General features: G+C 46.2%; 1 protein-coding gene across 1 annotated transcript; it reads right to left on the reverse strand.

Moving 5' to 3' along the window:
- Positions 1–196: 196 nt before the first annotated feature.
- Positions 197–13,924, reverse strand: LOC308107208 (flotillin-2-like). The gene is made up of 11 exons (XM_080459407.1): positions 13,715–13,924; positions 12,312–12,393; positions 8,765–8,855; positions 8,423–8,546; positions 7,484–7,602; positions 6,395–6,508; positions 6,192–6,311; positions 5,265–5,479; positions 5,002–5,185; positions 3,159–3,308; positions 197–1,549 (listed from the first exon to the last, which is right to left on the reverse strand). Exons 1-11 carry the CDS (start codon positions 13,761–13,763, stop codon positions 1,517–1,519), a joined length of 1,281 nt encoding a protein of 426 aa, XP_080315533.1. The 5' UTR covers positions 13,764–13,924; the 3' UTR covers positions 197–1,516.
- Between the last annotated feature and the right edge of the window lie 6,679 nt (positions 13,925–20,603).

Raw genomic sequence — 20,603 nt, forward strand, 5'->3', positions numbered from 1 at the left:
ACATTCACAGCACATCTGGAACGGAACTGAAGAAAAGAAGAACAAACAAACTCCACGCAGCACAACATCTGTATTAGAAGTGACGGCCTTCCTGCTATGAGCTGAACCAGTTTTATAAGAGTCCAACATGTGATGCTTTAACAACAGGACACAGAAAACACAAGACACCGATCTTCATCAAGCAGAAGAACAAAATGGCAGTTTGATGTCAGCTTCATTTATTCACCACGGTTATTAAAGAGTGAGCAGATCACTCTGCGTACAGACGGATGACATGCAGCTCTCACACACACACACACACACACACACACACACACACACACACACACACACACACACACACACACACACACACACACACACACACACACACACACACACACACACACACACACACACACCAGGCAGTACGCCGTCGCCCCCTGCAGGCTCGGAGGACCGCCCATCCGAGATCCCATTAGTCCAAAAACAACAAAGCATCGTGACAACCGAGTACCGAGAGTAATATTACAGTTTCAAATAGTTACACGTCGTCTGATAGTTACTCTGCTAAAACATCACAGTTTAAAGAAATGAGTGCGGATATGCTCGGACGTCCAACAGAAAAATGTGTAAAAATTTGGTTTGTTGACACGATTGAGGAGCATGGCTTAGCGTCTACACTGAATTGTAGCATGAAAAAAAATCTTAGTGTCAAATAAAACTAGGCTGGATCTCACCTCCGTCCCTCTGATAGAAAAATGTAAAGTTTTCTTCATGTTGCTGTTTGATCTTTGTTGTTAAAAATCTATTAAACCTCATCACTTTCATAATCTTTCTCAAACAGGTTCAAACAATTCTAAACTTTCCTTTCTTTAAAACAAAACAAAACAACAAACGATCAAGCGAGCAAGATTTCACATTAAAAGTCCACACAAACTCCTAAAGAACCACATCACAAGCTAATCACATCAGCACAAGACCTGCTACCCGTTTTCCTGTCAGGACACAAACGACAAAGTGTCGTCTGAAGACGGGGAGCTTCTCCGGGGCGCCAGAGGAGGAAACCTCAGGCGGGAAATTGCACAACAAAAGGAGCTCCTTGGTTACAGTGACATTTTGAGTTGATATAAATTACAGTATGAGAAGAGGAGATTCAGATTATCGTGGGAATGTGCGTGTGTCCATAGACAGAGGTATATAAACAATATGAGAACAAAAAGGCCTGTAGAAAGTGACAACAGAGCAGGCCGTCGGCATACCATCAATATAAATAAAATAAATAGAACCTTGACGAGCAGCTCCCATAAATACAGTTCCACGGAAACAAAACAAAGATAGAAAGGAAAAGGATTTCCGTGAGCAGCAGTGCATGCAGATTTTCTGGTCCTGTATAAAGTAAGGCACCAGAGGTTTCCAAAATTCACTTGGTATACAGAGTATACATATAAAACAACTGAACTCTTCAAGTGTAAAGGCTGTCCATGAGAGTGCATACGACAGGTACCGGAGTGGAGTGGCGTCTTGGCCGTCCGCATTAGGACGTCTTCATCGGCTGCAGCAGCGGCATCTGTGGAGGGAAGCCTCCGTTACTGCACACGACTCAAACCTCCACAGTTCAGGTCAAATCCTGCGACTCAGGATGTCGCGCTGAGCAAGAACGAGCTCACTGCTTTAAGTGTCCGCAGCTTTTCTGGAGATACGAGGAGCAGAAAGGACGGTGTTACTGAGTGTGTGAAGCCTCTCGGCCTCGTTCACACTGCAGGGAAACGACTCTTTACTCACAGTGACTCAACCTGCTGAGTTTCCGTATTAAAGCCCAGGCCTCCATCGTGTCTTTAACCAATTTGGATATTTTTCTACATGCGGCTGCTTCCTCATCGACGTGTGACTGACATCACAGGTAAGCGCCGGAGGAAGCGGCTCCGCCAGAATAAAAGCTCTTAAAAGCTGTGATCTCTTTTTTCCTCATCCTTCTTCTTTCCTCCTCATGTTGTCTCGATTCTGTCGTATTTAACAACCACTTGAAAATGAATCTACACGCTGACCAGGGTTGCCAGATATGGCGGGTATCCCCCAATTAGTATTGTTTTGTTTATTTGTTTATTTCGTGCATTTGTGTGTTTATGTTGGGATCTTTATTCCACCTAGTTTTATGGTTTTACCATGATTCCTACACAGGCTGAGATCCAGGCTGGTTTTCGTTGAGGTGTTTGGGTTTGACCTTGTTTGGGCTGGAAACAGTGAGTCACATCTGGCAACCCTGGTGCTGACCAGTGTGCCCTGCGTCAATAGCTCCGCGTGACTTCACGTCATCTTCTGTGCTCTGGCACCCGAAAACATCCGGTCCGATCACGTTCACACGGCAGGTCGTGTTTGAAATGATCACGAGAAAAAAATATCAGATTCCCGCAAAACATGGGAATTGAGCATGAAGACCTGCGGTGTGGGCGGAGCTTTATTCACACCGGTCCCGTTTGATCGCTTCGTCTCACAGAAGCTGCTCTGAGCTGGCAGCGACTCGGGACAGGAAGAGGACCATCAAGTCTCCCGTCAGTCCAAAACTCACCAACAGACCTTCCTCTCCAGCCTCGATGCTTTGAAGGTTCAACTTTCTTTTATGTTTCTGCTTGAAAACGCAGAAACGGAAGTGGCTGAGAAGTCATGCTCCGTGGAGTTCAGTCATTCGTTAGGTTGGGTTTGATGCAGCGATTGTGTGTGTGTGTGTGTGTGTGTGTGTGTGTGTGTGTGTGTGTGTGTGTGTGTGTGTGTGTGTGTGTGTGTGTGTGTGTGTGTGTGTGTTTTCAGTACTAAAACAACCAACGGCGCCAACTAATGGACCAACATAAAAACTACATCGTTTTCAGGACGTCATCATTTAAATGTGAAACTTTTCTCAAACAAAAATGCTAATCAATAAGCTCTATTTATTTTTTATTTGAAACGTCGTCCGGTGAAAGAGTCTTTTCCTCCTAAAATCTCCAGAAAAGCTGTGAACGCCGACACTGCTGACCTTCCAACATCTCAGTATGACATCGTAGCCTCTGGATATTTCCTCTACTAATACAAACGTGGTCAATAGTTCTTTCCTTCACTGATGATTGAGATAAAACCAGACGACTGTGAAGTTCACTGCTTCCCGGAGCTTCATATAAAACACGTGGACAGGAATCACCGACCTTGGATAGATCCACTCCCGTGAGAGCGTTGACCGACACGGGGAGCTCGGCCAGCAGGCGGTTCACCTCGCCCGTCAGGCGGCTGCCCTCCCCGCTCAGGATCACGATCTCATTGGTCCTCGCCAGCGGAGCAGCCACCTTGGTAGCGATCTGCAGACACGGTTTAGTGGTCGGTGAAAGTCTGACGTCAGATGGTTCAATTCAGTCAGTCATTTATTTTTGTTCCGTTCATGAAAGCAAAATCAAATATGTACAAATATATCCAGGGTTGGGGAGTAACGGACTACATGTAACGGCGTTAGTAATTAGGATACAAATAAATGTAGCTGTAATCCGTTACAATACATAAAACAATGTGTAATCTTGTTACAGGTATATTAGATACAAGCTGGGATTACTTAGCGGGATTACAATAGAAAATCCGATGGAATAAAGTAGAAATGCAGCTGACACATGTGCCGTCCATGTGCCATGGTTACTGCCTCAGCTGCTCTGGTCATGGCTGCATCATTTTATTTTGAAGGGAGAGAAGACTCTTCACCTCTCTGGACAGTGAGGATTATGTCTCCCAGCAAAGTGTGAAAGTGTGTCAACGTCTCACCTGAAGAAACATCAAGAGGAAGGAAACCACCTGCTCACCTTTACCGACACACACCTGCACTCGGTCAACTAGTCTGATTAGCTCACTAACCTGTCAGTAACCTGCCAGTACCATTACTAGAGTGGCTGGTAGTCAGCCGTTCTCTGGACCTTTAGACGAGCTCATGTTTTAGGGATTAATTGGGGCGAAACGCACCAGAACTGTTTTGAAAAAGATGAGCACATTTTCTTGAAAAGAAATTGTTTTGAGGACGAAACTTGAATAATTGAAAACTTTATTTGTATTGTGGTTTTGGTTCTATAAACAATAAATCAGTGTGAGACCCCTGATGTGTAACTGAGAGTTGATGGTTCAAAACCTCTTCTGTTAAGTGCAGTTTGTGAATGCTGGTAGAAGATTTATCAACACACTGAGCAGACATTCTATTCTTTCTTAATTTTAGTACTTAGAGTAAGTTACTGATTCCTTTTTTTGACAAGTAACTTGTAATAGTAACAGATTACAGTTTTCAAGAAACCTTCCCGACCCTGAATATAGCCAGTCAGGTAACTGTTAAACCCTGAGCAGGGAGCGTCTCCATGGCAACAGACGCTGATCTCCTTTCATCTCCATGAGGTGCCTCTCATCCGCTTTGTATGGGACTTTTTTGTGCATTTTTTTAGATTTAATCAGAAACATTTAGTCGTTAAATCCTGTTGGATCGGTCCTTGGACGATGCAATTCCGGTGAGTAGTTTTTGCGAGAAGTTGGTAAAATACATACATAGAAACCAATAAATAAATACACACAAACGAAAACATAAACTTCTCGGCCAACTTTCACCGGTGAAGGTAACAAAATCCCAGCAGTACCAGTTTACAGTGATCCTGGAGTCCAGAAAGTTTTCTGTATAAATGATGAATATTATTTCAACCTTTTCAATCCTGTATTTGGGAATTCAAGATTTGTACACCAACAAGTGAAATACACATTTGTTTCCAATGAGTCTGAGCGACTCGCTGCTGAAGATCAAATCTCCTGATCGTCGTCGTTAAAAGTGAAAACAAATAACTTCTGCAGGTTTACTGGTAAAATTCTATTTCTGTCTTTGAGCACGATGAGCAGAGTCTGTAAGTTTTATTAACTGTGATGGGAATGTCCTCTGCTCTGCATGCTCGTGTGTGTGTGTGTGTGTGTGTGTGTGTGTGTGTGTGTGTGTGTGTGTGTGTGTGTGTGTGTGTGTGTGTGTGTGTGTGTGGTCACCTTGGGCAGCGCCTCCAGGACCAGGGCGGTCTTGGCGGCGTCTCCGTACTGCTGGTAGGCTTCGGCCTTCAGCTTCATCTTCTCCGCCTCCGCCTTTCCTATGGCCTCGATGGAGGACGCCTCCGCCTCGCCGATCCTGCGGATCTTCTCGGCTTCGGCCTGAGCGATCAGCACCGTCTTCACCCTGGGGACAGAGCGAGGGACAGGGCGGCGCCATCAGCGAGCGGCGAGCGTCCCGATTGGCCGGGCTGACCGTCACTCACTTGTGTCCCTCGGCCAGCTGCTGCATCTTGTAGGCCTCGGCCTCGGCGGGCCGCTTCACCGTGGCGATCAGCTCCTTGTCCGTCCGGAGGACCTCCTTCTCCTCGATGGTGATCTCCTTCTTCCTCTGCACCACCTGGATCTGGATCTCCTCCAGCCGGATCTTCTGCTGCTCCTTGGCCGCCTGCAGCTCGTAGGCCAGCTGCGCCTCGGCTTTCTGAGGACGGCAGAGTTTAATACCAAGTTCCTGCTGCAGGAACTGGAAACTCACAAAACTTTATTTATACCACTTCAGGATTTCATTCAAGAAGAAAATGAGAATGCTGAAGTGGAATAAAGCTGAACTGTAATGCTGATGAAGCGGTAAGGGATCTCCTGCTTGAGGTGCCTCTCCCATCCACTTAGTATGGGACATTTTTTCATAGTTTTTTGTGACGTCTTCATAAACGGTTAAAGAAATGAAAGAGCGCCGAGCTCAGCAGTCGTCTCAACAACAAGCTGCACGTTTTGATATCTGAAGGGTTCCGATGGGTTAAAGATGGCAGGAGAACCGGCGCCGCACGGAACAAGTCAGAATAATAACACTAAAGATTTGGTTTCCTAATGTGAATGCTTTTCAGCATTCACACAAATATCTGATCACATGATCTCACCATAACATCAAGTTCAACATTCACTGAAAAATCTTTGAATAAACTTGTTATTAGTTTTCTTACACCAATGAATTCAATGAAATCTAGTAAAGTAAAAACTAGTCCTTCTGGTCGTCTTATTGTCGTCAGGCTGGGAATTTAAAATGCATTTCAATTCATTCTTCTTTGTTTTTTAAATCTACATCTTCAGCAGTTTTCAACAAGAGAAAGTTCCTAGAAGCTCCGTCAGTGAGCAGACGGAGAGCAGACGGAGAGCAGACGTGGAGCGTCGCTCACCTTGGTGTTGATCTCCTGGTTGAAGGACGCCTTCTCCAGCTCCAGCTCTCGTTTGGAGTCGGCCATCTTGGTGTCGGCCTTGAACTTCATGTCCATCATCTCCTTCTTGCACTCGGCTTCCTGCAGGAGGAAGAGGAGACGGAGCTGGGATCAGTCCGCCGCGGCGACAGTCCAGTCAACTCAACCTGCAGCAGCGTCCTGACCCGTATCCCAGCATCCCTCTCTGCCTCCGCCACGCCGATGTCGGCGTCCCTCCGCACGGCGGCGATCTGCGTCTTCCCCAGGGAGCTCAAGTAATCCAGCTTATCGTAAACGTCCTGCGAGCGCAGACAGACGGGTCAGACAGACGGGTCAGACAGGCGGGTCAGACAGACGGGTCAGACAGACGGGTCAGACAGACGGGTCAGACAGACGGGTCAGACAGACGGGTCAGACAGACGGGTCAGACAGACGGGTCAGACCTCACAGTCACAATCACCGTCACTCAAACTGAACCTGTCGATTCTCCAGCAGGGATCTGGTGGTTTATTTAGATATAAACAAAAACATTCACACAAGAAGTACGGAAACGTTCTTCTGTTTTCACTCCAGAACCGAAGTTCCACTTCTGCAGATGATGGAGTTGGAGAAGTTTCCTTATTAATCCTGACGGGTGATCATAAACTGTGAATCCTCCATTACTGTTGCTCATTTCCTACAACTGCACTGCGCTCCAAACCTCCAAACCCTGGGAGATGTTTACTCATGGAAACAAACAACACAGAAAGTTGTAAACAGAACCTAAGACTTAGAACTGTTCTCCAAAGTAAAAGTAAAAACGATACGTTCTAGTGTGAACCGTGAAGCAGCTTTAAGAAGATTAAGTTTAAGTTCTCAAACTAAAATCTATTGGTGTGTTTCCTTCAGAGGCTAATGCTAATCCCAGCTACTGTACATACGTGCTAATGCTAATCCCAGCTACTGTACATACGTGCTAATGCTAATCCCAGCTACTGTACATACGTGCTAATGCTAATCCCAGCTATTGGACATACGTGCTAATGCTAATCCCAGCTATTGGACATACATGCTAATGCTAATCCCAGCTATTGAACATGCATGCTAATGCTAATCTCAGCTACTGAACACACACGCTAATGCTAATCCCAGCTATTGGACATACATGCTAAGGCTAACGGTACTTCAGGAAGCACTTTGTTTTCGTGGCTGTCAGGAGGACGGAGTTCGTTGCAATGGCGCCGTCAGAGAAGCAGCCGTCGACGCAGTTGCCTCTCAGGTTGCCGTGAACTCACCTTGATGGTGAAGCTGAGAATCTCGATGCCCATCCGGCCGACGTCGGGAGCCGCCACGTCCCGCACCAGTTTGGCAAACTGGTCCCGGTCGCGGTAGATTTGCTCCACAGTCAGAGTCCCTGCAGGAGACACGCTCGCCCGTCACTCTCAGGACCACAGGACGGAAACAACAAACATCTGTACTTTACACGTCTGCGACTCCACAGAAAACCATTAAACGTCAGACTCTACACAGCTACAATGCTCCGACTCCGTGTAGACGGAGGAAACGCTGCTTGAAACAGGAAAAATGATTTTATCCGAAAGTTCTGGAGGTTTTGAAACTCAAAGTTTTCATTTCTACACATTTTGAAGCCATTTTCGGGATATTTCCTACAACATAATAAGAAGACAAGGATCAAATTGTACGTATTTTATGAAAATCAATGTCCACAATCAACAGTCAGATTACAGTCACTGTCTTTCTTCATTAGGTCCACACTTCTTCACATCATAAACTTAACATTTCATTTTCACAACGCAACACTTTCGCTTCTCATGATTTTCATAAGAATTCTGGCGAGTCCATGGCAAAGTCTCTCAACACAACAGTACGAGTCTCGCTGAGCTTCACCTTTTTCACAGTTTTAATCTTCACTGGGACTTTTTCTTTCGGCCTCGTTTGTTCTTGATCTTTGTCAACACGATGCTTCCTGGTCTCGTGTTGAAAACTTCATATTTCAGCGGAAAATATTACTGACAGTGTTGAATCTAACAAGCCGTGTGCAGTAATTCTGAGTGAGGGCGAAATGAAACGAGCACTCTCATTGGTCGAAGTTGTTGACTCTGAGCCAATCACTGATAACGTGGTCAATTAAGTCTTCACAGTTTGTGGGACGAGTCAGAAAACGACCAGCGAGCTGCATGCAGGTGAAAGCTGGCGGTGTTAGAGGTTCCTACCCAGGATGGAGCGCAGGTGACCCTCCAGCGTGTGCAGCAGCACAGCTTTGATCTCCATCACTGATTTACCCAGAAACTGCTCACACGCCACCGCCAGCAAGTCCTGCTCCGTCATGACTTTGACCTGAAGCAGAGCAGCAGAGGGGCAGTGAAACGTGGGCAGCAGAGGATGATTACATACAACGTGTGTGTGTGTGTGTGTGTGTGTGTGTGTGTGTGTGTGTGTGTGTGTGTGTGTGTGTGTGTGTGTGTGTGTGTGTGTGTGTGTGTGTGTGTGTGTGTGTGTGTGTGTGTGTGTGTGTGTGTGTGTGTGTGTGTGTGTGTGTGTGTGTGTGTGTGTACCTGTGCCACCCCAGTCACAGTGATGGCGACGCCCTCTGCTGTCTCCACGTCTTCACATCGGGGCTTCAGAGTCATGATCTCCAGGCTCAACCTGAAGCAGAAGCAGCAGAAGCAGCAGAAGCTCGTCACAGCGACAGCGGAGCAGCAAGTCGTCTAACACACCTGAAGAGTTTAGCGGCAGTGACGACCTGATGGATCCGACTGGAACTAGAAAAGACTGAAACTCCGACTGTGACTTCTGCTTGAGTTCCTGCTCGTCTTCTGTGTCCATTACTGTGTAATCTGATTCATTTAGTGGGAACTTACGAATGTGTAGGAGAGTACTACCACTGACGACCTGTGGGGGCAGTGTGCAGCAGTGCTTAATACCTCTGACGACCTGTGGGGGCAGTGTTGTACAGTATAGCTCATGTGTTTGGGGCGGCATGGCTCGCTTGGTAAAACGGCCGTCTCCCAATCAGAAGGTTGCAGGTTTGATTCCCATCTCTGCCTGCCTGCGTGCCAAAGTGTCATTGGGCAAGACACTGAACCTCAAACTGCCTGGGTGAATGAGTGAGAGAGTGAATGTTTTGGTGGTGGTCAGAGGGTGAGAGAGTGAGTGGTTGGTGGTGGTCAGAGGGTGAGTGGTTGGTGGTGGTCAGAGAGTGAATGTAGTGAGAGAGAAAGATTGAGTGGTTGGTGGTGGTCAGAGGGTGAGAGAGTGAGTGGTTGGTGGTGGTCAGAGAGTGAATGTAGTGAGAGAGTGAGTGGTTGGTGGTGGGCAGAGGGTGAGAGAGTGAGTGGTTGGTGGTGGTCAGAGAGTGAATGTAGTGAGAGAGTGAGTGGTTGGTGGTGGTCAGAGGGTGAATGTAGTGAGAGAGAAAGATTGAGTGGTTGGTGGTGGTCAGAGGGTGAGAGAGTGAGTGGTTGGTGGTGGTCAGAGAGTGAATGTAGTGAGAGAGTGAGTGGTTGGTGGTGGTCAGAGGGTGAGAGAGTGAGTGGTTGGTGGTGGTCCGAGGGTGAGCGAGTGAGTGGTTGGTGGTGGTCAGAGGGTGAAAGAGTGAGAGAGTGAGTGGTTGGTGGTGGTCAGAGGGTGAATGTAGTGAGAGAGTGAGTGGTTGGTGGTGGTCAGAGGGTGAAAGAGTGAGAGAGTGAGTGGTTGGTGGTGGTCAGAGGGTGAATGTAGTGAGAGAGTGAGTGGTTGGTGGTGGTCAGAGAGTGAATGTAGTGAGAGAGTGAGTGGTTGGTGGTGGTCAGAGGGTGAGAGAGTGAGTGGTTGGTGGTGGTCCGAGGGTGAGCGAGTGAGAGAGTGAGTGGTTGGTGGTGGTCAGAGGGTGAAAGAGTGAGAGAGTGAGTGGTTGGTGGTGGTCAGAGGGTGAAAGAGTGAGAGAGTGAGTGGTTGGTGGTGGTCAGAGGGTGAATGCAGTGAGAGAGTGAGTGGTTGGTGGTGGTCAGATGGTGAGAGAGTGAGTGGATGGTGGTGGTCAGAGGGTGAAAGAGTGAGAGAGTGAGTGGTTGGTGGTGGTCAGAGGGTGAGAGAGTGAGTGGTTGTTGGTGGTCAGAGGGTGAGAGAGTGAGTGGTTGGTGGTGGTCAGAGGGTCGATGGTGTAGATTAGTCAGTCTGCCCCAGAGCAGCTGTGGCTCCATCAGTAGTTTAGCACCATCCAGTATGGAGAGAATAAATAATGCAATAGAACGCGTCTTTGGGTCTCCTAGAAAAAACACCATTAATTATCATTATTGATATTATTGTCATTATTATTATTTTATGATCATGTGCGACCAGAGAAAGGAACAAAGAAGATGACAGGACTCATGATTCCTTCATGGAACGATTGTGTGAAAGTGTGTGAATATAAACATCCCCACATCTCCAATCAGTCCAAGCATCAATCTCAGTACCTGACATGTCGTCAAATACAGAAGAGTTTTAGAGCCGCTGAAGAAAAAAAAAAATTCAGAGGCTAAAAAAACCAAACCTTCACGCGCTTCAGAAAAAGTCGAAAATCAAAGTTGAGATTTTTATTTTCACGGAGAGACGTCTGTCTGTCCCTCATCGTCTGTCTGTCCCTCATCGTCTGTCCGTCCCTCATCGTCTGTCTGTCCCTCATCGTCTGTCCGTCCCTCATCGTCTGTCCGTCCCTCATCGTCTGTCTGTCCCTCATCGTCTGTCCGTCCCTCATCATTTGCCCGTAGATGTGAATTCACATTAAATCACTCAGTAGTGTCTATATCGGGTTGCTTACTGCTGATGGACGTGTGATTTTACACAGGATTCCCTTGATTAATAAGAACATTTAAATAAGCAGCCGGGGATCCGTGTCTTTGTCCTTCGTACTGGACGAACTTCCAGGACAGAACCAGGCAGCAGGCTGCTCTGTCTCTTCTGGTCCTGATACTGATGATAACTGTTCCTCTACAGAACCAGGCAGCAGGCTGCTCTGTCTCCTCTGGTCCTGATACTGATGATAACTGTTCCTCTACAGAACCAGGCAGCAGGCTGCTCTGTCTCTTCTGGTCCTGATACTGATGATAACTGTGTTCCTCTACAGAACCAGGCAGCAGGCTGCTCTGTCTCCTCTCGTCCTGATACTGATGATAACTGTTCCTCTACAGAACCAGGCAGCAGGCTGCTCTGTCTCTTCTGGTCCTGATACTGATGATAACTGTTCCTCTACAGAACCAGGCAGCAGGCTGCTCTGTCTCTTCTGGTCCTGATACTGATGATAACTGTGTTCCTCTACAGAACCAGGCAGCAGGCTGCTCTGTCTCTTCTGGTCCTGATACTGATGATAACTGTGTTCCTCTACAGAACCAGGCAGCAGGCTGCTCTGTCTCCTCTGGTCCTGATACTGATGATAACTGACCGTGTTTACGAGCTCCATTCTGTCCTGAAGCTTCTTTTCATCACTTCATTAAACCGCCTGATGTATTTTGAGGATCAGTCTCACCGCTGGCATGTGGACGGACCGACTTTGTTTTCTACCATAAAAAAATTAATCTTGACTTTGATTTTCGACTTTTTCTGAAGCGCATGAAGGTTTTTTGTTTTTCAGCCTCCAATTATTTTTCCCTTCAGTGGCCCTGCAACTCTTCCAGAGTCTAAAGTGTTCAGCAATGAGGAAGTTTTGTTTTAAATGACTTCAGAAAAGAGCTTTTCCCACGACGCTGTGAACCAGGCAGCTCAAACTCCTGCAAACAACTGCAAAGGTTTTCCTCATTTCAGTACAAAAACAAGTACAAGTAAGGAATGTTCATGTTTTATACACTTTTTAAAAAGCCAATTTCAAATTCCTTAAAAAAAGAAAAAGTAATTCTGTGTTTACGTCTTAAATTACAGCTCGTTCAAAACGCTCCTCACCAGAACCAAGATCACTCCTGACGGAGCTTCTCTTCATCACTCCCAGTGAATAAGAATCTTTCATCAGGAACTCTGAGAACATTAAACGTCTCTGTATCTTCACAGTCGCTTCACACTCGGAGGATTTCAGACCCGCTGCTCACTTCTGTTGGACCTTCAACACTTCCTGAAACCAAACATTCTTCCCTCACTCCGGTCACTGCTCACCTCTGGATGTCGGAGAGGAGCCACCAGGCCCAGGACCAGCCTCCCACGATGTAGGTCTTCACATCCGAGCCGAGGCAACCACCTGAGGGACGAGAGCGGTGCCATCAGGACAGTAACCATGGCAACCAATCGCTCACAGCCAGAGAGACTGTTCATGTTGTGAAGGTAAAGTCACTACAGACACTGATAGAACTACTAATGTGAACGCCACTGGTTCAGTTACATCAATACATTTGACTTTTTCCCAGATCCTATTGTAGTGTAGCACATCGTGGTGTTTTTTCATTATATTACTCTGTTATAAAAACATACCACTTTAATAGCAAAATATTTAGCGTCTTTTTAAGATATGATAATATGAGATAATATAATCCTTTATTAAAAGACAAAAGATTGGCAAAAGAATATGAAGAGTAAATACTAAAAACAATATCAACAGAAACTATTACAAAAAACGAGACACTAACGTGACGAGATTTTACATTCTTGTATGGTAATCTTTGTAGAGATTGCAAATTCTGTATACCAGAGATTATGTTATTACTGCACAGAATAAAAGAATAACATAACCTGCACATAAGATACCAATCATTATAAAAACGCACTGTCAAGTTTCCCAGGTTGTTAAGTGTTTCACAGGAAGAACCCGGATGGTTCACATGAAGAGTTTTTTCTTTATGATTTTGTGATTAAATCAGTTTGTTCACTTTGTGGTTTAAATGAGATTATTAATTACCGATCTAGCCGTCTTGTATCCCTCATATTAACCTTTTACAAGCCTTTGCTTGATCTTATCAAGCTCAGCCATGTCCCGGATCAGAGCTGATGGAAAACATTTAATCATGATCATCCTAAAAGTGTCAATAAAACAGGAGTTTATCTTTTATATGAATCTTTTGGTTTCTGTGTTGAAGACCTGCTAACGATGCTAATGGAGCTGTCGTCAGCATCAGGAGCTAAAATCCCCGCTGATGGAACTGATTTATAGCTTTACTCAGCAGCAGAGGGGTTTCTAGATAAATACGGATTTAAGGCGCTGATTGTGAGAATATTGCAGTAAAGATGCAGCGCTGGGTGCGCTCGTGTTTCAGATTACCTGGTGTCCCTGTTAACTGGTGACCGACTTCCTTTATCTTCCGGTGTTGCTGCGGCTGCTCGTAACAGCAGAGGTTGAAAACCCTGTAGAACTCCCTAGCTGTCATAGCGAACGCCATTTGACAACATCTATAATAAAGTTGTTTTGTGTCGTACCTTTTATAAGTCTTATATCAACATCTGCCGTTGCGAGCAGCAACGACGAACGCTATAGGAAGTCAGTCACCATTTAACACGGAAACCAGTTCATCCGAAACACCCGACGGACGCTATCTCGCACCGCTAGCCGTTAGCGGGGAAACACCTACCGGAGACCACCAGCGCCTCGTTCGGCCCCACGGTCAAACAGTTTCCCATGGCGAGGACACGGAGCGGAGCACAGACACCGGCAGAGGAGCAGGGCGGTGCAGAGACGAGGAGGTATATCCCGCGTTGGCTGAAGAAGAAGATGAAGATGCTGATGATTGAAGTCTTCGAGACAACAACAGCGGCCCCGCCTCTCTGGTGACGTCACAGGCAGAAAGCGACGCAAACCATAGACATATATAATGTGCACATTTTTGTATGATATTTGTGTAATAGTTGCATTAATTAAAAAAAAGTGAACTTTAAATAAACAAAGTATGCATAGTTTAGTGTGTTGTGTTTTTCATTTTTTTCTATTTATTTTTCAAAATTTTCTTTATTTCTGCAATAAAGATTAAACTTATATAATTAATATATATTAACGCTGCCAATCGATTGGAAAAAAATTACGAATTAATCACACGATTTCCTGTAATTAATTGCAATTAATCACATTGTTTTTCTACTGAAGACTGAAGCTTGTAATGGTTATTCATTCAGGGAAAACCACGGAATTAATGTCAACTCAGCACACAGAGACTATATTTAAATTAAAATACTTTTTATGACGTCCTTTTAGCTTTGCATGAAACTGTTTCTAAGATCAGCAAAATAATAAAAACATAAATAATTAATAAACATCTAACATTAGTCTGGATTTTGTTAGAGTGCAGGTCCACCTCTTTGAGAATTTGAATATTTCCAGAAACAAAGTTTTAAACTTATTACATGAACAAAGTGGAAATAATATACTGTAATACACACACACACACACACACACACACACACACACACACACACACACACACACACACACACACACACACACACACACACAGTATAGAGGAGAGCCAGGGAAGGAGAGAAAGAGGAGAAATTAATATTTTACCAGTATTCAGCTTTTCAAAGCAAAGCTAATGACTTTTACTTTCTCGATCAGCCCTCTCAATCAAAAGGGAACTTTTAAAAGTGAAACTTTCTGCCTTAATATTATTCCACTGGGTGTTTTGCTGCTCTGTGGTTCATCCAGAGGCGCTGCACATGCTGCTTCTCCCGGAAGGAAGTAAAAAAAACAAAAACGGAAGTAAACAAAACTACGTTAATTACTTTCCATTTTCTTAACTGAGAATGTCACCTGAACAGTGGCCAGACATGGCAACGTTTTCAAAGTTAAACTAGAGCTACACTCGGTAGAGCGTCGACCTTCGCCAAAGGTCATCTTTGTTTTCGGAATTGAGTTAGCATTGCTCGGATGATAGCCGTTAGCTCACACCAATGCGAACTCGCCTGTCAGGTAGCTACGTCACTGTGAAACACTGAGCAGGGAGCGTCTCCATGGCAACACACTGATCTCCTTTGATCTCCTCCATGAGGAGCCTCTCTCATTCGCTTTGTATGGGACGTTTTATCACAGTTTTGGGGGATTTATTCTGAAACGGTTCGTCGTTAATGTCTCAAAATCTAATCGATTGGTCCGTGCAATTTGGTCCCTCTTCCCCAGTTTCCCTTTGGGCCCCCCTAACCCTGACCCTGTAAAACGGCTCAGTGGACTTTGTGTTTTATCCTCAGTCCCTCCAGAGGTGGAGGAGGAGGGTGGTGGAGGAGGTCGTCTGTCTCCAGCAGCAGTGCGTCCCGAGCAGCTTTTATCAGGATTTACAGCAATAACGTAGAAATATACTAAACTGAATCAAGTATCACATATGTAGAATAATGAAATAAGCCATATAAAATCTATAATTTCTTTATTTCACATGGAACCATCAGTAAATTCTTTCAATTGCAGTTTGTTTTTTGCATGAGACTTTCCCAGAGACTCACATTAGTTGTTACCGTGTTCATAGTTTAGTATATTTGTACCTTATAGCTGTAAATCCTAATAAGAGCAGCTGGAGCAGAAGAGACGTCCCCAGAGACTGGAGACAGACGGTCGGTGAGCTCTCCAGACACTGCAGCTTTACACACGACTGTTTATGTGTTTACTCTGGAATTAGACTGATTGTTACTCACTTTGTCACAGTAGATAATCAGTTCTATCCTCTGGATCATTTGATGATAAAAGTTTAACATATGAACATGAAGCTGCTGATTCAGCAGTAACGTTCCACTAAAGAAACATCTAGAACTCTGCAGCTCGGCTGTTTATGATCACGTGGATCAATAAGTCTGATATTTGAAGATATTAATTGTATGAGATGAATCTCGCTTCAGTTCTCCACCTCACAATCAGCGCTGCAGGTTCCTCGTCTCCAAAATGTGCTGCGCGAGGTTCAAAGTTTGCGTACCGGTATGCACATTCTCCAGCAAAGTTTATTTTTTTATATCACAAACTTTGAGTGAGAAGTGGCGTAGGCATCTTTCAGGACCTGTTTTGTGCGTCAACAAGCTTTATAAATGAGGCCCCAGGACAGTAAGAACTAAAGGATTTCAATGAAATAACTCCTGACAGTTTTACTAACTCAGTCCCTTTCAACCAACTCTTCATCAATGTTTCTTTTCCCATGACATAAATATTGTGTAGTACTTTATATTCAGTTATGTTTCATTCTTCAATGTTCAACTCTTTTATTATGTTTTCTATCCACTTGCTGCTAGTCAAGGCCCCCGCATCCTCCCTTTTTGAAAACATAAGAACAGGAAGAAAATTCGGCAGTGACGTCAGCCAGCTGCCGAAAAAAAAAACTTTTTCTGCAGGACTGTTCATACTCCGATAAGAAGCTGCCGAACTCGCAGGCCACGCCCCTCGCCGCAGGCCACGCCCCCTCACAGCAGCCACACGTCTGCGATGCGGCGTTTTAACTTTTCAACTGCACAGTTTATTTCTCGCCTCCAGTGCTTTCAGAAACACATTTCTCTGAACTGTTTCAGTAATAAAAGAGAGTTTCTGTCTGAGCGCCATGTTGATCCGGTTCTAACTACAGGAGCTGTTCGTGATGCGTTCAGGTGCATCATGTAAAAGCCTGCACTCCCACTATTTAACGAGCTGCGGCGCTCGTACAGTAGCGCTGTTACAAGCTAAATATGATTAAAATATGACTGATAGTCATGACCGAACTGGAACACGCATGAGCAGCACACGGCAGAGCAGAAGTTTCAGCAGTGCAGCTCCTGCATAGTTCGGCCAGGGCGGTTGGAACAGCGGAAACAAATTCCTTCGGTCAGAGGGAGCTGGATGAAGGAAATGACGTCATTTTGTTAAGCAGGACCTGCACTGCTGAACTTTCGTCTTGTTCTTATGGAGGATGAAGAGGCCTTTACTCTCTTTATCTTCTCTCTACCTCCTTCTTACATCAGCTGCAGATTTCACTGATCAACCGCTGTCACATAGTTTTAACGTCCTGATTCCAAACAGTCTCATCCCCGATGTTTGGAAAGCAGCTCCTGTCCTGCTCTCATTCAAACTTGGTCACCCCACAGTACTGAACAACTGTCGGCCATTTTCACAGCTCTGCATTTTCATGAAGGTTCCTGAAGAACAGAGACTTCCTGGAACATTCTTTCTCCGGTCCAGTCAGGTTTCAGTAGCTCCCTGTCTCGGTTCACATCTGGACCCACAAGCAGATTCATACAGGAGGAACCAGAGTTCAAAGAGTCGATTCACTAATCACCAGGCGAAGGTATCTGGAGGAGATCCAAAGAGGAGGAGGAGGTAGGAACAGAGGAAGAGGAGTAGGAGGAGCAGGAGCAGGAGGAGGAGGAGGAAGAGGAGGTAGGAACAGAGGAAGAGGAGTAGGAGCAGGAGGAGGAAGAGGAAGAGGAGGTAGGAACAGAGGAAGAGGAGTAGGAGCAGGAGCAGGAGGAGAAAGAGGGGGTAGGAACAGAGGAAGAGGAGTAGGAGCAGGAGGAGAAAGAGGGGGTAGGAACAGAGGAAGAGGAGTAGGAGCAGGAGGAGGAGGAGGAAGAGGAGGTAGGAACAGAGGAAGAGGAGTAGGAGCAGGAGGAGGAGGAGGAAGAGGAGGTAGGAACAGAGGAAGAGGAGGAGGAGCAGGAGGAGGAAGAGGAGGTAGGAACAGAGGAGGAGGAGCAGGAGGAGGAGGAAGAGGAGGTAGAAACAGAGGAAGAGGGGGAGGAGCAGGAGGAGAAAGAGGGGGTAGGAACAGAGGAAGAGGAGTAGGAGCAGGAGGAGGAGGAGGAAGAGGAGGTAGGAACAGAGGAAGAGGAGTAGGAGCAGGAGCAGGAGGAGAAAGAGGGGGTAGGAACAGAGGAGGAGGAGCAGGAGGAGGAGGAAGAGGAGGTAGAAACAGAGGAGGAGGAGCAGGAGGAGGAGGAAGAGGAGGTAGAAACAGAGGAAGAGGGGGAGGAGGCAGAGGAGCAGAAGGAGGAGGTAGGAAGAGGAGGAGGAGGAGTGTCTGCTTTTGAGAAAGCGCAACAGAAACCTCAGCTGTCTTCTGTGCAGCAGCTGGTTTGTCTTCTTGTCTCCACACAGACACGAGGAGTCGTGTCGTCCACCAGGTGAGCTGCTCCCACAATCCTCCTGACTCAGGTCGTCTTTCACCAAGTCCTCTGCTTCAGTCCAGAGCTTTGTCTGATCAGGAGGTGCTCACTCTGAAGCACAGACATCTCCAGAAGTGTTTCTAAACAAGGAAGCACTCTGTCGATCAATCAGGTGATGAAGGGAGTCATTGATAATGGAATATGTTCCATCATGAAGTTTTCTGCTGTCCTCTCCTCGCCTCGACTCAGTTTCTTTCTTCTTCCATTACAAAATAGTACCACTGTGGTGTGGGCGGGGTCAGTTTTTACCCATCATGCACAAGTAATCCACACCACCCACAGGAGACAGATGTTGTGTATCAGCAGGATAAGGACATAGTTATAGGCCCATTGGCCCTTAAAACAAAACAAAAACAGGGATGACCTGTTCATACACAAATACAGGAATGTGTGTTAAATCTGTGTATCACAATATCGCCCCCCATTGGTTGGAGGTGGTATAGCAGAATCAGATAATAAAATTTCTAAACATGGTTGTAGAATGTGTGTGTGTGTGTGTGTGTGTGTGTGTGTGTGTGTGTGTGTGTGTGTGTGTGTGTGTGTGTGTGTGTGTGTGTGTGTGTGTGTGTGTGTGTGTGTGTGTGTGTGTGTGTGTGTGTGTGTGTGTGTGTGTGTGTGTGTGTGTGTGTGTGTGTGTGTGATCTATACTCTTCTCTCTTGCAGACGGCCTCCTGAGATCAGTTCCACAGTTCAGTCTTGGAGTTTGCTCCATGGTTCATGGACTCCTGGACCATGGGAGCCAGGGTCCACTGTGCGACGAGACTTTCATCAGAGCGCCTGAGCTGCGAGTCAAAACTGAGATCTTCAGAAGGACGAGAGCTTCTGTCCAGGTATCCTGTGATTTCTGGCAGAACTGGAAGCGTGAGGCCGTGGTTGAGAGCAGGAAGGTGAGGTTGATGGAGCTGTTGAGGAGAAGCAGAACGAGGTGGAGCAGCAGACTCTCAGAGGAGAGTCAGGACCAACAGGAGAGCGATGAAAGGCTGGAGAAGTTCCCAAAGCCTGCGGATGATTTTGCACTCTTACAGAGCCCCCCATCCATCCATCCATCCATCCATCCATCCATCCATCCATCCATCCATCCATCCATGTCCTCATGTGGTTGTGTCTTCCCGTCCTCGTCCCCGTCCCGTCTGTTTCACATGTAATTATTAGGGCTTCTGAACACTGCCGACAGGGATGAATGGATGTTCGTTGCTTCTTATATATCATATTTGAATATTATATAGAAAATATAAAGAATCAGGAATCTACCTGATCTCCAGTCAGATCGTCTTGAGTTTTTCAACAAAACCACAATGGTACAGCTGTAGAGTTTATAAAGGTAGTTGATAAAAGGCTTTCTTCCAGCTGAACACTGCCCTCTGGAGGACCCTGTGCCTCATGGCAACTCTGGCTTATCTTGAAACAGGTGAGCAGCGCCCGGTGGCCTCTGGGTGGCGCTGTTGAAGTGCTGTTGTAAATGTAGGGTAAAAGAATGAGTGAGGGAAGGAAACCAGGGCAATGATGGTCGGGGGAGGGAATACAGTGTGATGTGTGGACGTGCACAGAACTGGGAGGTTGGCCCCCTGGTGGTTAAATCCAGTTACTGCCCCTCTGTGCCCCTCCAGGTTTTTCTAACCGGGATCCTGACGAGTTTCTCTGGTTTGGTCTGTGATCGACTGCAGGCCGACTTCGTCTCTCTGGACCCGGCCAATAGGAAACATCTGGAAGTGTGTGTGTGTGTGTGTGTGTGTGTGTGTGTGTGTGTGTGTGTGTGTGTGTGTGTGTGTGTGTGTGTGTGTGTGTGTGTGTGTGTGTGTGTGTGTGTGTGAGAGAGAGAGAGAGAGAGAGAGAGAGAGAGAGAGAGAGAGAGAGAGAGAGAGATCGCTGTGTCCTTGCAATGAAACACACAACTCTAAAATTAGACCCCAAAGACTCTGATATTAGCTCACTTCCCAGATATGAACACACACACACACACACACACACACACACACACACACACACACACACACACACACACACACACACACACACACACACACACACACACACACACACCCTGACGTCAGCAGAGGTGCTCTGTGAGAAACATTATTAGGAACACTGACGGTCACATTCTTCACTCATGTTTCACCTCCCTGGAACCGAAGTCAGTCTGTGGTTGGATCTTTGAGGCATTCTTTCGCGGTCGAGCAATAAACTCCACAAACAGTCCTGGAAGACAAATCCTCTCTCCATGTTTGTCGAAGGTTTGTGGGAAGGGCTGGAAACCCGCTGGGCTCGGAGTAGCCGGCTCCTCCGTCTTCAGCTGATAAGTGCAAACAAATGTGAGTTTGTTGAGGAGAGAGCGCCGGAGGACGTGTGGAACCTCGGTTCTGC

This window comes from Lipophrys pholis (assembly GCF_963383615.2).
Source record: "Lipophrys pholis genome assembly, chromosome: 3".
Classification (NCBI taxonomy): domain Eukaryota; kingdom Metazoa; phylum Chordata; class Actinopteri; order Blenniiformes; family Blenniidae; genus Lipophrys; species Lipophrys pholis.

Bases quoted from the DNA above. Each gene is read 5' to 3' on its own strand.
- LOC308107208 (XM_080459407.1), bottom strand. From the start codon at position 13,763: ATGGGAAACTGTTTGACCGTGGGGCCGAACGAGGCGCTGGTGGTCTCC. The intron at 3,309-5,001 runs GTGACCACACAC...CCGTGTCTGCAG, and splicing joins TCCTGGAGGCGCTGCCCAAG to ATCGCTACCAAGGTGGCTGC. The intron at 1,550-3,158 runs GTCGGTGATTCC...TTCCCTCCACAG, and splicing joins CGGGAGTGGATCTATCCAAG to ATGCCGCTGCTGCAGCCGAT.